The 17,238-nt window shown below is 36.1% G+C and overlaps 1 protein-coding gene across 5 annotated transcripts in view; it reads right to left on the bottom strand.

Moving 5' to 3' along the window:
* The window catches only part of EXOC2 (exocyst complex component 2), a 279,312-nt gene that overhangs the window by 171,275 nt on the left and 90,799 nt on the right, over nucleotides 1–17,238 (bottom strand). For all 5 annotated transcript variants that reach the window (XM_042985868.1, XM_007073170.3, XM_042985869.1 and 2 more), the window contains 3 exons: nucleotides 3,997–4,142; nucleotides 3,781–3,862; nucleotides 2,924–3,026 (listed from right to left, as the gene is read on the bottom strand). In XM_042985868.1, the coding sequence (XP_042841802.1) occupies nucleotides 2,924–3,026; nucleotides 3,781–3,862; nucleotides 3,997–4,142 (331 nt within the window). The remainder of the gene's footprint in view (nucleotides 1–2,923; nucleotides 3,027–3,780; nucleotides 3,863–3,996; nucleotides 4,143–17,238) is intronic.

Raw genomic sequence — 17,238 nt, 5'->3', positions numbered from 1 at the left:
CATAAATTCTATAGTGTTGCAGTTCAAAAGTATAATCTGTGGTAGGCTTTTCCTTGCTTACATGACTTAATTGAATAAATTTCTTCTTTTCTTTTAGTAGTAAACAATAAGTACAACTAACCTTTCAAAACACAAGTTTGAACCGTGTAGGTCCACTTATACAAAGATCTTTTAAGTACTGTACCATAAATGTATTTTATCGTCCTTATGATTCTCTCAATAACATTTTCTTTGGCTTATTTTATTGTAAGAATAGAGTATATAACACGCAAAATGTGTTAATCGGCTATTCACGTCACCGATAAGGCTTCCGGTCAACATTAGGCTGTAAGTAGTTAAGTTTCAGGGGAGTCAAGTTATACATGGATTTTCGACTGGGCAGACGGTTGGTGCTCCAACCCCCACACTGTTTTAACACTCAACTGTATTTCATTTCAAAGATCGTTGTTTAAAACATGCCACATGTTAACTACTATTTCTTCTAAAACTGTGTATCAAAGAACACAACAGCTTTTTTAGAGGGGTAAAGAATGCTAATTATGAGCACAGCCTCAGTATTTTAAAATTAAAGAATTAAAATTTTTAGCCATATTCTAACATGATTTTTAACAATTACCAGGAATAAGATCACATTCATATGGAAAGAAGTATATATGACATAACTTTGCTTCTCACTAAAGCTACTAGAATCAAGACAAAATAAGAAGAGTGAAAATAATCAAAAGTTTTTAATTATACAAAATAGTGAACAAAAATGAAATACAAAAGTAATCTGATTTTTAATCACACCATGCAAAACTTCCGAATATGTAAGAGAACTAATAAAGACATGCTTTGCTGATGATAAAGCCCTCTCCATCCCCTCTTGATGTTCACAGTACCTATCATCATAGATTCCCAAGTCCAATAGATACTTGACCTGGTTGTGATGTTATTTTTCCTATTTATTAATAACTAAAAACTTAATTTAAAAAGGGGAGGATTAATTGTTCAGTGTCTTCTCAAAGCATCAAAAATAATTATTACAAAATAAGTAAACTACTTGATATTTTTGTTAACATTCTTATTCTTTTCCCCTTTTAAATGACAGGAAAAAAAGCACCTAAACAGGCCATTTAAAAAAAAATCTTTTTTAACACCTACCATCTTTAAAATAATATTCAATAGATTAACTAGTTACAAGAACTACACATTATGTAGATAAATGGGAATTCACTATATAAAGACACTGTACATTCAATAAGGTTTAACATATTACTATTGGCAAATTTAATAGCATAAATATAAATACAAAGCAAAATTAAGTAGCATGGTGGAACACAGACAACAAGACACTAACCAGCTGTATATCCCTGGACAAGAGGATTAACCTTCCTGGAGCTTTTCTTTACATGTAAAGGAAAAAAAAAAAAAAAAGCAGATGGAGAACTAACATATATATAGTTTATTTCTAGCTTTAGATTTCCATTATTCTACAAGTCAGAAAAATCCCCCAAATACATTCTTTCCTATATGAAGACAGCTTAGAGAAAAGCAAAGATAAGCTTTGAAAGCAGACAAACAGAGGAATCCTACTGCTAGCCGTGTGCACTGAGCCAAGAATGAAGTCTGAGGTTCAATTTCCTGATCTATATACAACGGGTATCAGACAAATGCCTCCACAAGGTAACTATCAGGATTAGAATTTATGTACATAGTGCATCTAGCATGATGCCCAGGGGTACTACAGACTCCAGGTAGTGGCAGTAATCAATGTTAGTATTCTCCACTCCCCTGCTAAAGCCTCCTCTCCCTTTCTTCTTTAGTAACACAAATGTGCTGATAATGACAAAGGCTCATGTTGCTACTATTCTACTGAATCACCAAGAATGCAAGTCTTGAGTGTGGATCATTGTCCCCACCACCATTGCAAACACAGCAGCTTTCAGGCCAGACCTTCTTTTCATACCTGGAAATCATTTTCAATGGTCATATGGTAACAACAGCCAAATGCATAAATATATATAGTCAATCTATTATTTTATAAGTACTGAATACTCCATAAACTTCACTAATTAAAGAGAGAGGGCATTAAGTTTGGAAAGTAGCTTATTCTGAGAATAAAGGCCACATTCAAAAAAAAAAGTTAATACTTTTAAATCATAGATATAAAAAGTTTGTAATTTATATGCTTTATCTCCAAATCCTGGTATAAACATTACATATGTATGTAATATATTGACTGCTTATGTGCCAGGTGCTGTATTAAATCCTTAAATGCATTCTTTGATTATCTTTATAACTACCCTAAGATGTAGATTGTGTTATCATGTCATCTCAGATCAAGAAACTGAAAAGAGAATGCAAGTAAGTCACCGAAAGGGAACAGCCAGTTACCACCCTGCTATAATGCTTCCTTCTAAGGCCTTCTTCTCATCATACCCTGTGGTATCCATCACTTTTCATATTCCTGCAATTTTTAAAATTTATTTATTTTTTCTTCTCAATACTAACACCTTTCAGAATTTTCTATACCACTGAGCCACAGCCCACTCTTGTGGCATGAAGAATTTCCCACCCAGAATGTGACAGTGTTGTGCTCTAAACCAGACAAGAAGCCCCCTGCCTGTGATCTCTGGGTGCCCACAGAGTGCAACACCCACACTGTCCGGCTAGGTTAGGTAAATCCTTATTGAGCAGGAGGAAGAAATGACTAAACAGTGAGGCCACTTTCCCTTTCCCCAAACAAGCAGAATTTTCTTGCCCTGAATACTCCCAAATTTGTTAGTATACAAAAGAATTTTGGTGTCCTATACTGGATACCACTAAATTTCTATTTATCTTCCCTTTCACCATTTCATCAGTCTCCTCTAATTTCCCCCAAATGATGTATCTAGTACTATAAGGTACATGTGATTTGTCAAAATTCTTGCAAAAGGTTTACCTTATGTAACGTTTTTGGTCATGTAGAGTTGATGGTGTCTCAAGCAATTTATCCAGAAGTAATTCTCTTAAAGTTTCAATCCGTGTTTCTACTTCAGCATAATCTATTTAAGAAGGAAAGAACATATAAGATTAGAAAATGGAGACTTAAAATCAAATTGTGGCAAGTAGAACAGTGATTGCCTTGGGGGATAGGGGTTGACTAAAAAGAGGCACAAGGAAACTTGCTGGGTGTGGGTTACATGGGTGTGAGCATTTTGTCAAACTCACTGACCTGTAATATGTAAGTAAGGTTTGTACATTTCATTGCATGTAAATTTACCACAATAAAAAAATGAAATTAAGTTTTCTGAGTCCTTATGGATTTCATTTAGAAATTTAATAAAGCCCTATGATATTTCTCCTAGTTGATAAGGCATTACCATAGGACATTTTAGGCTTTTCTTACTTTTTATAACTCTTGTATTAGAGATAATTTCAAAAATTGTGTTAGTTCACTTTAAGGTTAGAATTCATAAACATAATCTTTTTTCCGAAAAGAGAAGATTAAAACTAAGTTTCCATCTCTATAAAGTATCTGTAATTGATTCTTTCCAGTAAAAAATATTTTTTTAATAGCATTATGATTAACAAGCAGCACAGAATGTACAAGACTAACTTATCCTATAGCTGTGGTTGTTCATCTTTGCTACATCTTGGTAAGAAAAGCCATTTTATTTTTGAAGCAACTGTTTTACATTTTAAAAAGAGCACCATATAACAAAAATTAAAATTCAAATAACTTTCTCTGCAGAATGCATTCTACATTCTTCCTGTAAAAGTAAAGTAGAAGATCTAAAAGTAATAAACAAATCTTACATTTCTTGAAAACCTGCACCTCCGTTTTCCCAAAGAGTGACTTGGCCTTTTCATAATCATTAATAACCACATCATAATCACCCTTTAAAATAAAGAAACATTTTGGAGACTGTCAGTAAAGTATCATGAACACATTTGGTTACGATAAAAAACTATCTCAATAACTCTTTAAAATTTATGACATCATAACCATGGGTACATAAATATGTACTCTACCTTTTGGATATTCCTTTCAATATTTAGAGGAAGGTTGAAGAGAAACTTAAATCGCTGAAGCACATTGAGTGCATTTCTAGTGGAATCTGCCTTGTCCTTTCGACCTAATACTTCTTGAAATAATGTGTCCGCAGTATTACTTGCTCCTATTTTAGAAAGACCAAAAGAAGCTTAGACAAAACAAAATGTTAGGCATGTTAGGCTACTATTATAGCTTTACATTAAAACTCAACAGACTTTTTTTAAAGTTAGCTATATTGGAGATCTTTTATGGTTTGTTAAAATACATTTCCACTTTGCCTACAAAGTCCTTTTGTATATTAAAAATAACTATATTTACCAGGCCCAAATAAAATTGCTGATGTGAACCTACATTTATTTTAGCTACTCTTCCAAATTTTATAGCAATTATGGGTCCTTAGATTATTTCATTAGTTCAGATAATAGGTTAAAACACACATATACACACACACGCACATGCATGGGCATACTAGATACTAGGTACTATACTAGATAAATTCTCTGGATTTAATATCTGCATTATATGGTAATAAAACAAGAAAAATATCTTTCAGGAAAGTTGTTCAAAAGAAGTATTTTAGAACTAATCCTATTTCTTGGTAAAATTATCTTCTGTTCATGCAACAGGCACAAAAATTACATAAGCAATTTAAATGACAAATTATAACATATCATTAATGAATACTTGCTTCTTAAATCAGCTAATTCAAATTATACACAAACTGGACATTATGTGTATAATATATATATATATATATATATATATATATATATATATATATATAAGTCTTCAAACTATACAAATCACTATAATGACAGAGTTGCTTATCTAAAGCAAAATTTACTATGGACAAAAATAGTTTAACTTTTTCAACTTGTGAATTATTTTTAATTAACCACAAAGAAAGGGGAGAAAAAGACTAACTGTTTTTGGCTATTTGATCGCTGCTCATAAAAAGTTTCTACATTATCTGGTCTACTGACTATACTTTAAGCAAAGATGAAAAAATGACCTCAGTCTCACTGGGTGGCTTGCATGCCATATTCTTTAGCCCACACTGTGGGTGGCCTGATCACGTTAAAAGTTGTCTTTGTAACATAATTGTTTTATCTAAATAATGTTGAAATTCTGTTGAAATTTTAAAGACCTTATATAAAAACTTTGTCAAGATAGCCATTTTCCCCACATGCTTTTAATGCAGAATGCTAAATTTCTGTAACATGAGAAAAAAATATATTCCCTTGTTCCCATCAAACCACATAATGGTGGCTAAATGAATATCTGAAATCTGATTAAAGGTTAAAACATTTTTCTTCAAAGACAATTATTATTAAGTATTTGTCATTTAAAAATATAAACTTTGTGATCTGAGGCTTCATAAATGAAAAGATACATCAATGTGACCGAATAGTTTTAAAAGGCTGATTACTAATCGGTAGGTTGTGGATACTAAATTCCCAAGCACTTTTTTTTGTGTGTGTACAATAAAAGAATTTGGGACAAAGCTATAAAAGCTCAAAATTAGGTTTTAGTCATTGTATTTTAAAGGTAACAAAAAAATACCAACTAATAATTTTAACTCCTCTAAAAAGTATGAAAACAAGTACAAGTAAAAAATTCACTTATCATTATATCTTTTATAGTGAAAATTTAATAGGCAGAAATTAGACTGTAAAATAACGATTTGTACAGAAAGGTAGATATGGAGAATTTTAATATGTGCATAGCGAAATCATAATTTTAATTAAAAAATAACTTCTATCCATAAACTGTTTTTGTATTGTGAATTTTACTGCATACACAATAAAATTTGGGGAGTTCATAACTCTTTGATAACTGAATGATTCTATCAGTAATAAAAAATGAAAGCAGTGAAACTAAGATTTCTTTGAGCAGATAAAATCACCAAAAGCTCACAAAATGTATTTTAATGTCTTCATTCTCTAGGGCTACTAACAAGAAAAACGAAACCACTAAACTCAGCGGTGCTGTTCACACATGAAGTGGCACTGCAGATAAACCATCAGTTAGACATCCGTCAAGTCTCCCAAGAACAATTTCCCCCACATACCAATCCATCCACATCTTCACTCCACCTTCTCACACCAAGAACACCCAATTTTAAGACAGCAAGCAGGGGTTTTAACATCCAGTATGTACCCACAAAACAAAACTAAATGAGCTATATTGTAGTGAAAAACATGACTTAGGTCTTATAGTTTGCAGAACCAACCCTGATCTTACAAATACCAGCCCTGGGCAACTCTAGACCTGAAAGTTGGTCATTTTTCCCCACAAGGGGTGTCTTAACTCCAACTCACTGGACTGTGACTATGTTCGTCTCAGTTACAGATGCACCCCAAGCACCAAGAGCAAGCCTGTTGTAATGGCACTGTGGCTGCCACTATCATAGTCATGTTGACAATAGCAGTAAAATATTCCTCATTGTAAGATAGGAGAACATGGATGGACCTTTAGGGTATCATCCTTAAGTGAAATAAGTCAGATAGAGACAGACAAATACTACATGGTATCACTCACATATGGAATCTTAAAAAACAAAACAAAACAAAAACTCAAGTCATAGACACGAAGACAGAAATAGTGGTTACCAGAGGTTGGAGGGTGGGGGGGAAGAGGGAGATGTTGATAAAGGGTACAAATTTCCAGTAAGAAGATGAACACATTCTAAGGAACTAATGCACAGTATTATGAATATAGTTAAAATTATATATCATATACTTGAAAACTGCTTAGATTAAATTTCAAATGTTCTCATCACAAAAAAGAAATGGAATTATGTGACGTGACAGAGGTGTTAGCTAATGCTAAGGTGGTAATCATGTTGCAAGATACATGTACATGTATATCAAATCAACATGGAGAGGAGCCAAGATGGCAGAACGGCATGGGAGTTTTTTGTGTGTCTCCGGACCATGAAATACAGCCAAACTAACATTAAACCACCCTGCACACCTAGAAAACTGATCTGAAGATTAACACAACAATCTGCACAACCTGAACCATAGAATTCAGCAGGAATGGGGTGTGGAGAGGGGAACTTGGGGAGAGAGAAGCCATGGAGAGAGGATGGAGATGGGGGGGACGGAATATGGGAAAAGCACCCCTCTCCAAAAGCAGCTGGAGAGAAAGTGGAAAATTGGAGACAGCCACAGGGACTGAACTAAAAAGGGAGAAAGGAGAAAGGAGAAATGAGAGGGTTTAAATTCCATTAAAACAGTAAACAGGGGGAGCACGGAGTCTAAAACTCTGCAGCTCGATACCTAGTGGTGCTCTGGTGGAAAGAGCAAATCCCCAGGAACAGAGTGGGGTCCAGGAGGTTCTTGGGCCACACGGGGAGAAGCAGTTCCACTGCTGGAAGGACATTTGGTGGAGGCTGTGAGGCCACCTGGGCCCAGGAGACCCCAGAGAACGGCCACATTCACTAGTACTGAAACAAGGTCATTGCGGGTGAAGCCTGGTGCCATATGTGTGTTGTGATTTTCCATAATCCCTGAGGCGCTGCTGTTACACTCTCTCACAAACTTTTTCTGGGGTGGACTGGCACATGGCCACAGTGTCTAGGCATTGGCAACAGCATGGTGTCACAAGCGTTCCAGGGTGCAGCCAGCACCTGGCCATTGCTTGATGAGACCCTCTGCAGACAGGCAGTGCAGGTCGATGCCACATTCCCTTAGAAGTGGGGGGCCGGGGAAGGCAGCCCCATCTGAGACAAAACTGGGGAGGCAGGTGGTGCCTGGGGCTTGGTCACGGACAGTGTGGAAGTGGTAGTGGATGGAAGCTGAAGACAAAGGACGGGTGCACAATTGCTGATTGTGGAGAACAGAGTTCCAATACTAGAGACTGGGTAGCTGGGTGACACCATTTTCACCGCTCCTGTGCATGCGCATACGCACCTACAAGCACCACAACAATCCACCCCAGTATGCTAGCACTGCCATCTAGAGGAGAATGGAGCCATTACACTAAGCCCTGACCAACTGGGCCAACCTCACTCTTCAAGAACACAAGTCTCACCACCTGCTTAGCTTACGGACTATAAAACGCTTCAGAGTTTGACTTCTAGGGGAAAACGAAGTAATTTCAGTCATATTTCAGTCTGTTAGCTGGTCCAACTATTCAATTTTCTTCCTTTGTTTCTTCCTTTCTTTCTTTCGTTCATTCCTTCCTTCATTCCTTACTTCCCTTCCTTTTTCTTTTTTTTGTTTCTTTTCTTTTTCATGAATACAGAAAAAGAAAAAAATTCATTTTTACTTTCAATTTTTATTAAAAATATTTTTCTTTATTTTTTTTACTATATTTTTTACTTTTGTGTAAATTTTTTCAAATTCTAGTTTACTTCCATCATTTCATTTTAGTCTACATCAGTGTATTCATTTTTTCAAATTCTCAAATGATTTCTTTTTTTCCCCCCTTTTCTCTAGTCTATCAAGCCACTTTCAACACCCAGACCAAAACACACCTAGGATCTAGCATCATTTATTTGATTTGTGTGAGAGTGTGTGTGTTTGTTTGTTTTTAATTTTTAATTTTATTTTAATTTTAATTTATTCTACCTCATTAATTCCTTTTCTCCCTTCAAAATGATGAAACGAAGGAATTCACTCCAAAAGAAAGAGCAGGAAGAAATGACAGCCAGGGACTTAACCAACACAGATAAAAGTAATATGTCTGAACCAGAATTTAGAATCACAATAATAAGAATATTGGCTGGAGTCAAAAACAGATTAGAATCCCTTTCTGCGAAGATAAAAGAAGTAAAAGCTAGTCAGGATGAAATAAAAAATGCTATAACGGAGCTGCAATCTCAAATGGATGCTGCAGCAGCAAGGATGGATGAGGCAGAACAGAGAATCACAATATAGAGGACAAACCTGTGGAGAATAATGAAGCAGAAAACAAGAGGGAGATCAAGGCAAAAGAGCACAATTTAAGAACTAGAGCAATCGTGAGAGGAACATCAGAATCATAGGGGTCCCAGAAAAGGAAGAGAGAGAAACAGGGGTAGAAGGATTATGTGAACAAGTCATAGCGAAAAACATCCCTAACCTAGGGAGAGACACAAACATCAAAATCCGGGAAGCACACAGGACTCCCATTACATTCAACAAAAACCAATCATCAACAAGGCATATCATAGTCAAATTCACAAAATACTGAGGCAAGGAGAGAATCATCAAAGCAGCAAGGGACAAAAAGTCCTTAAACTATAAGGGAAACAGATCAGGTTTGCAGCAGACCCATCCACAGAAACTTGGCAGGCCAGAAAGGAGTGGCAGCATATATTCAATGTGCTCAATCAGAAAAATATGCAGCCAAGAATTCTTTATCCAGTAAGTCTGTCATTCAAAACAGAAGGAGAGATAAAAAGTTTCCCAGACAAACAAAAATTAAATGAGTTTGTGACCACTAAACCAGTCCTGCAAGAAATTTTAAGGGGGACTTTCTTGGGGGAGAAAAGATGAAAAAATTAATAAACAAATACAAAAATAAATAAATAAATAAACACCAAAAGCAACAAGGATTAGAAAGGACCAGAGAATACCACCAGAAACTCCAACTCTACAAGCATCATAATGGCAATAAATACATATCTTTTAGTACTCACTCTAAACGTCAATGGACTCAATGCTCCAATCAAAACACATAGGGTAACAAAATTGGTAAGAAAACAAGATCCATCGATATGTTGTTTACAAGAGACCCACTTTAGACCTAAAGACACCTTCACATTGAAAGTAAGGGGATGGAGAACCATCTATCATGCTAATGGTCAACAAAAGAAAACTGGAGTAGCCATACTTATATCAGACAATCTAGACTTTACAATAAAGACTGTATCAAGAGATGAAGAAGGGCATTATATCATAACTAAGGGGTCTATCCACCAAGAAGACCTAATAATTGTAAACATTTATACCCCCAATGTGCTGCGCCCAAATATATACATCAATTAACCACAAACATAAAGAAACTCATTGATAGTAATACCATAATAGTAGGAGACATCAACACCCCACTCACAGCAATGGACAGATCATCTTATCAAAAAATAAACAAGGAAACAATGGCTTTGAATGACACACTGGACCAGATGGACTTAACAGATGTATTCAGCACATTTCATCCTAAAGCAGCAGAATACACATTCTTCTCCAGTGCACGTGGAACATTCTCCAGAATAGACCACATACTGGAACACAAATCAGACCTCAGGAAGTACAAAAAATTGAGATCATACCATGCATAATTTCAGACCACAACACTAAAAAACTCGAAATCAACCACAAAAAATTTGGAAAGGTAACAAATACTTGGAGACTAAAGAACATCCTACTAAAGAATGAATGGGCCAACCAAGAAGCTAAAGAGGAAATTAAAAAGTATACAGAAGCCAATGAAAATGATAACACCACAATCCAAAACCTCTGGGACGCAGCAAAGGTGGTCACAGGAGGAAAGTATATAGCAATCCAGGCCTTCCTACAGAAGGAAAAATGATCTCAGATACACAACCTAACCTTACGCCTTAAGGAGCTGGGAAAAGAACAGCAAATAAAACCCAAAACTAGCAGAAGACAAGAAATAATAAAGATTAGAGGAGAAAATAATGCTGTTTAAACCAAAAAAAACACAGTGGAACAGATCAATGAAACAAGAAGCTGCTTCTCTGAAAGAATTAACAAAATTGATAAACCAGTAGCCAGTTCAAAAAGAAAAAGGAAAGGACCCAGTAAATAAAATAAAGAATGAAAGAGTAGACATCAAAACCAACACAGCACAAATAAAAACAATAATAAGAGAATATTATGAGCAATTATATGCCAATAAAATGGGCAATCTGGAAATGGACAAATTCTTAGAAACATATATACTACCAAACTGAAACAGGAAAAAATAGAAAATTTGAACAGACCCACAACCCGTAAAGAAATCAAACTGAAAATCAAAATCTCCCAAAAAAACAAGAGTCCAAGGGCAGATGACTTTCCAGGGGAATTCTACCAAACATTTAAACACCTACTCTCTTGAACCTGTTCCAAAATAGAAATGGAAGGAAAACTTCCAAACTCTATCTATGAGGCCAGCAGTACCTTGATTCCAAAACCAGAAAGAGACCCCACTAAAAAGGAGAACTATAGACCAATTTCCCTGATGAACCTGGATGCAAAAATCCTCAACAGGATATTAGCCAACCGGATCCAACAATACATTAAAAAACGTATTCCCCACGACCAAGTGGGATTTATACCTGAGATGTAGGGCTGGTTCAATATCCGCAAAACAAGTAACGTGATTCATCAGATCAATAAAATATAGGACAAGAACCATATGATCCTCTCAATAGATGCAGAGAAAGCATTAGACAAAATACAGGATCCTTTCTTGATAAAAACCCTCAAGAAAGTAGGGATAGAGGGACCATACCTTGAGATCATAAGCCCTATATAAACGACCCAATGCTAATATCATCCTCAATGGGGAAAACCTGAGAGCTTTCCCCCTAAGGTCAAGAACAAGACAGGGATGTCCACTCTTGCCACTGTTACTCAACATAGTATTGGAAGTCTTAGCCTCTGCAATCAGACAAAACAGAAATAAAAGGCATCCAAATCGGCCAGGAAGAGGTCAAACATTCACTCTTCGCAGATGACATGATACTCTCTATGGAAAACCCAAAAGATTCCACCAAAAATCTGCTAGCATTGATTCATGAATTCAGCAAAGTTGCAGGATATAAAATCAATGCACAGAAATCGGCTGCATTCCTAGTCACCAACAATGAAGCAACAGAAAGAGAAATCAAGGTTTGAGCCCATTTACAACTGCACCAAAACCCATAAAATACTCAGGAATAAATCTGAAAAAAAAAAAAAAAGAGGTGAAAAATCTATACACTGAAAACTATAGAAAACTTATGAAAGAAACTGGAGAAGACACACACACACACACACACACACACAAAAAATAGAAAAGATTCCATGCTCCTGGACAGGAAGAACAAATATTGTTAAAATGTCAATACTACCCAAAGCAATCTACATATTCAATTCAATCCCTTTAAAATAACACCAGCATTCTTCACAGAGCTACAATAAACAATCCTAAAATTTGTATGGAACCAGTAAAGACCCCGAATAGCCAAAGCAATCTTGAAAAAGAAAACCAAACCAGGGGGTATCATAATCCCAGACCTCAAGCTATACTACAAAGCTGTACTCATCAAGACAGTATGGTACGGCACAAGAACACTCAGATCAATGGAACAGAATAGAGAACCCAGAAATGGACCCACAAACGTATGACCAACTAATCTTTGACAAAGCAGGAAAGAATATCCAATGGAATAAAGACAGTCTCTTCAGCAAGTGGTGCTGGGAAAACTGGACAGCGACATGCAGAAGAATGAACTTGGACCACTTTCTTACACCATACACAAAAATAAACTCAAACTGGATGAAAGACCTAAATATAAGACAGAAAACCATCATAATCCTCGAGGTTGAAGCAGGCAAAAACCTCTTTGACCTTGGCCGCAGCAACTTCTTACTGAACACGTCTCCAGAGGCAAGGGAAACAAAAGCCAAAATGAACTACTGGGACCTCATCAAAATAAAAAGCTTCTGCACAGCAAAGGAAACAATCGGCAAAACTAAAAGGCTACTGACAGAATAGGAGAAGATATTTGCAAAATGACATATCAGATAAAGGGTTAGTATCCAAAATCTATAAAGAACTTATCCAACTCAACACCCAAAAAACAAATCATCCAGTGAAGAAATGGGCAAAAGACATGAAATGAGACTTCTCCAAAGAAGACATCTAGATCGCCAACCGACACATGAAAAAATGCTCAACATCACTCATCATCAGGGTAATACAAATCAAAACCACAATGAGATACACCTCACAACTGTCAGAATGGCTAACAGTAACAACTCAGGCAACAACAGATGTTGCCGAGGCTGTGGAGAAAGAGGATCTCTTTTGCACTGCTGGTGGGAATGCAAGCTGGTACAGCCACTCTGGAAAACAGTATGGAGGTTCCTCAAAAAACTAAAAATAGAACTACCCTATGACCCAGCAATTGCACTACTAGGCATTTATCCAAGGGATACAGGTGTGCTGTTTCAAAGGGACACATGCACCCCTATGTTTATAGCAGCACTATCAACAATAGCCAAAGTATGGAAAGAGCCCAAATGTCCATTGATGGATGAATGGATACAGAAGATGTGGTATATATATACAATGGAGTATTACTCAGCAATCAAAAAGAGTGAAATCTTGCCATTTGCAACTACATGGATGGAACTGGAGGATATTATGCTATGCGAAATTAGTCAGTCAGAGAAAGACAAATATATGACTTCACTCATATGAGGACGTTAAGAGACAAAACAGATGAACATAAGAGAAGGGAAACAAAAATAATATAAAAACAGAGGGGAACAAAACATAAGAGACTCTTAAATATGGAGAACAAACAGAGGGTTACCTGAGGAGTTGTGGGAGAGGGGATGGGCTAAATGGGTAAGGGGCATTAAGGAATCTACTCCTGAAATCATTGTTGCACTATATGCCAACTAATTTGGATATAAACTAAAAGAAAACAAAAACATCTAAAGATATAAAAGATATTTTGGGAGCAAGTAAAAAGTAGAGATTATATATTAAATATTACTGAATCAATGTTAATTAATTTATTGGGTGTGATAAAAAAAAGAATAGCGCCTGTCTTACAGGAACATAAGCAAGTTTGAGTTAAGAATTAATGCATATTTTTAGAATAATTAAGAAGAATTTAGAAGTCTTCCAAAGTTTTTAGAATAGCAAGCACCTTACATAGAGCAAGCACTCCATATTGTATGTCTAGTATGTTTTTATACCACCCACAAAAGATTCCCAAAACTCTTTAGATTATAAGGGATCCATAGATGCTAAAATCTTTTTTCTTCCTCAATGGCATCTTCATTCATGGAGTGGGATGCCACTTCCTAGCTTTTGTCAAAGGCAGGTAAACTGAGGGTCTAAGAGTTGATTGTCCACCTCCACTGTCCTTCTTGTCAAAGTCTGACTAGCTGTCTTCCCAGACTCAGTCTAGTTCCCATGTCCCAAGTTCCCTAAAGCTGACATGCTCCTGATTATTGCCCTCCTTAGCTCTTCTGTCAGGGTTCACTCAAAGGGAAATCCTTAAGGTTCCTCTTAGGGACTAAGTCCCATAAGATGATGCTGGGATGTCATAAGAAATGCTCTCATAGAATCCCCTTAAAACAGCCAAGGCCGACTGAATTATCTTTGGAACTTCTTTGTGATGAGTATTCATTAAAAAAAATAATTATACATTTAGTGTAAGTATATATAATCTTTTTAAAAAATATAATATTATTGAGTATATTACCCATACCATTTACTATATCCCCATGACTTATTTTAAAAGTAGAAATTTGTGGGGTGCCTGGGTTGCTCAGTTGGTTGAGCATCCAACTTTGGCTCAGGTCATGCTCTTGCAGCTTTTGAGTTCCAGTTCCACATTGGGTTTGCTGCTGTTAGCGCAGTCTGCTTAGGACCCTCTGTCCCCTTCTGTCTGCCCCTCCTCTGCTCATGTGCTCTCAAAAATGAATAAACAGTTAAAAAAAAAAACAAAACCTAGAAGTTTGGACTTCTTGATCCCCTTCACCCATTTTGCTCCTCTGGCTACCATCAATCCATTCTCTTTATTGATTACTCTGGGTTTTGTTTTGTTCTGTTTTGGTTTTTAGATTCCACATATAAGTGAAATTATATGGTATTTGCCTTTCTCTGTATGACTTATTTCACTTAGCATAATACTCTCAAGGTCCATCTATACTGTTGCAAATGGCCATATTTCATTCTTTTTTATAGCTGAGTAGCATTCCAGTGTGTGTGTGTGTGTGTGTGTGTGTGTGTGTGTGTGTGTGTGTGTCACATTTATGTAAAGATTAGTCTTAAGCTAACCAACATCTTGAGGTATATATGATTTTGGAGTCACTAACATAGAGATAATAGTTGAATTTAATGGGAGTGAATGATTTCTCCCAAATCTTATGTGTAAAATTAAGAGAAGAAAGACAAAAACTTAAAACACTAAGGAGTATCCAGCCAAGTTTGTAAAAAAGGAACTGACTTACTCAGAGGTAAGCTGATACACATTTAACTATTGGCATTCCAGAAAAGAAAAAAAAAAAGGAAAAAGAAAAATAACCTTAATATTAGCCTTTCCAATGTGTAAATATTCCCATCATGATTGATTTCAAGCTGTCAATTTGGGATTACTGAATGGAAGTTGAGGACATGGGAACAACTGGCTCCTGGGAGTGGTATGGAGCTCTTTTCTTATCCCCCAGATTCCAGTTCTCTGTACTTTCAGTGGTACTATAGAATTCCAGTACCAACTATGGCTGTCTAAATAAGCATAAGCTATTGGTAATGGTGCTGTTCATGTAATATCATGTTATAGATAGCACTGTGTCTGATCATTTTCTGTAATCAGTTAAGAGAAACTGAGACACATAGGGTAGGTTGTTAGGTCTTTTTATGGTCCTGGTTTTACTATGAATTTAAGTGTACATATTAGAGTAACTTTAAATTGTGAGGTACTTTAATGTTTCCCTTTCTAATCTCATTCAACTTGCTTATTCCTGGAATAAATTGTGTTGTGGTATGTGTGTGTGTTGGAGGAACACTCCTTCCAGCCACCTTCACCCCAACTTACATCAAGCAGAGAATGTAGGTTAAAATCACTTCTATGATCTATGGTCTCAAGGGTCAGTGCCATGAAAAGGACCAAATAAGAGAAATTATTCTCTTCAAAATAAGAGAAACTATAATGTTTAAATAAACATACTTGAAATTATGAGACAGTCTTAGAATTATATGTCAAGTTTTTATAGATGACAGTTCCTGGCACAGTTAATTTTTTTTTCATTATTAAGGTTATAAGATCAATAGGGAGATAGTTTGGTTAGTGTACAGTGCCACAGTGACTTTTCTTGCTATCTTTTCAGCTTTATTGAGATAGAATTGACAGATAGCATTGTGTAAATAAATATAAGGTGTTACCTCATGTTGATTTTTTATTTTTATTTTGCTTTTAATTTATATCCAAATTAGCATATAGTGCAACAATGATTTCAGGAGTAGATTCCTTAATGCCCCTTACCCATTTAGCCCATCCCCTCTCCCACAACTCCTCAGGTAACCCTCTGTTTGTTCTCCATATTTAAGAGTCTCTTATGTTTTGTTCCCCTCTGTTTTTATATTATTTTTGTTTCCCTTCTCTTATGTTCATCTGTTTTGTCTCTTAACGTCCTCATATGAGTGAAGTCATATATTTGTCTTTCTCTGACTGACTAATTTCGCATAGCATAATATCCTCCAGTTCCATCCATGTAGTTGCAAATGGCAAGATTTCACTCTTTTTGATTGCTGAGTAATACTCCATTGTATATATATACCACATCTTCTGTATCCATTCATCCATCAATGGACATTTGGGCTCTTTCCATACTTTGGCTATTGTTGATAGTGCTGCTATAAACATAGGGGTGCATGTGTCCCTTTGAAACAGCACACCTGTATCCCTTGGATAAATGCCTAGTAGTGCAATTGCTGGGTCATAGGGTAGTTCTATTTTTAGTTTTTTGAGGAACCTCCATACTGTTTTCCAGAGTGGCTGTACCAGCTTGCATTCCCACCAGCAGTGCAAAAGAGATCCTCTTTCTCCACAGCCTCGGCAACATCTGTTGTTGCCTGAGTTGTTACTGTTAGCCATTCTGACAGTTGTGAGGTGTATCTCATTGTGGTTTTGATTTGTATTACCCTGATGATGAGTGATGTTGAGCATTTTTTCATGTGTCGGTTGGCGATCTAGATGTCTTCTTTGGAGAAGTCTCATTTCATGTCTTTTGCCCATTTCTTCACTGGATGATTTGTTTTTTGGGTGTTGAGTTGGATAAGTTCTTTATAGATTTTGGATACTAACCCTTTATCTGATATGTCATTTTGCAAATATCTTCTCCTATTCTGTCAGTAGCCTTTTAGTTTTGCCGATTGTTTCCTTTGCTGTGCAGAAGCTTTTTATTTTGATGAGGTCCCAGTAGTTCATTTTGGCTTTTGTTTCCCTTGCCTCTGGAGACGTGTTCAGTAAGAAGTTGCTGCGGCCAAGGTCAAAGAGG

The sequence above is a fragment of the Panthera tigris genome, chromosome B2 (genome assembly GCF_018350195.1).
Source record: "Panthera tigris isolate Pti1 chromosome B2, P.tigris_Pti1_mat1.1, whole genome shotgun sequence".
Taxonomy (NCBI): Eukaryota; Metazoa; Chordata; class Mammalia; order Carnivora; family Felidae; genus Panthera; species Panthera tigris.
Note: the sequence above shows the minus strand (reverse complement) of the source record. Positions and strands in the feature narration are given on the sequence as shown.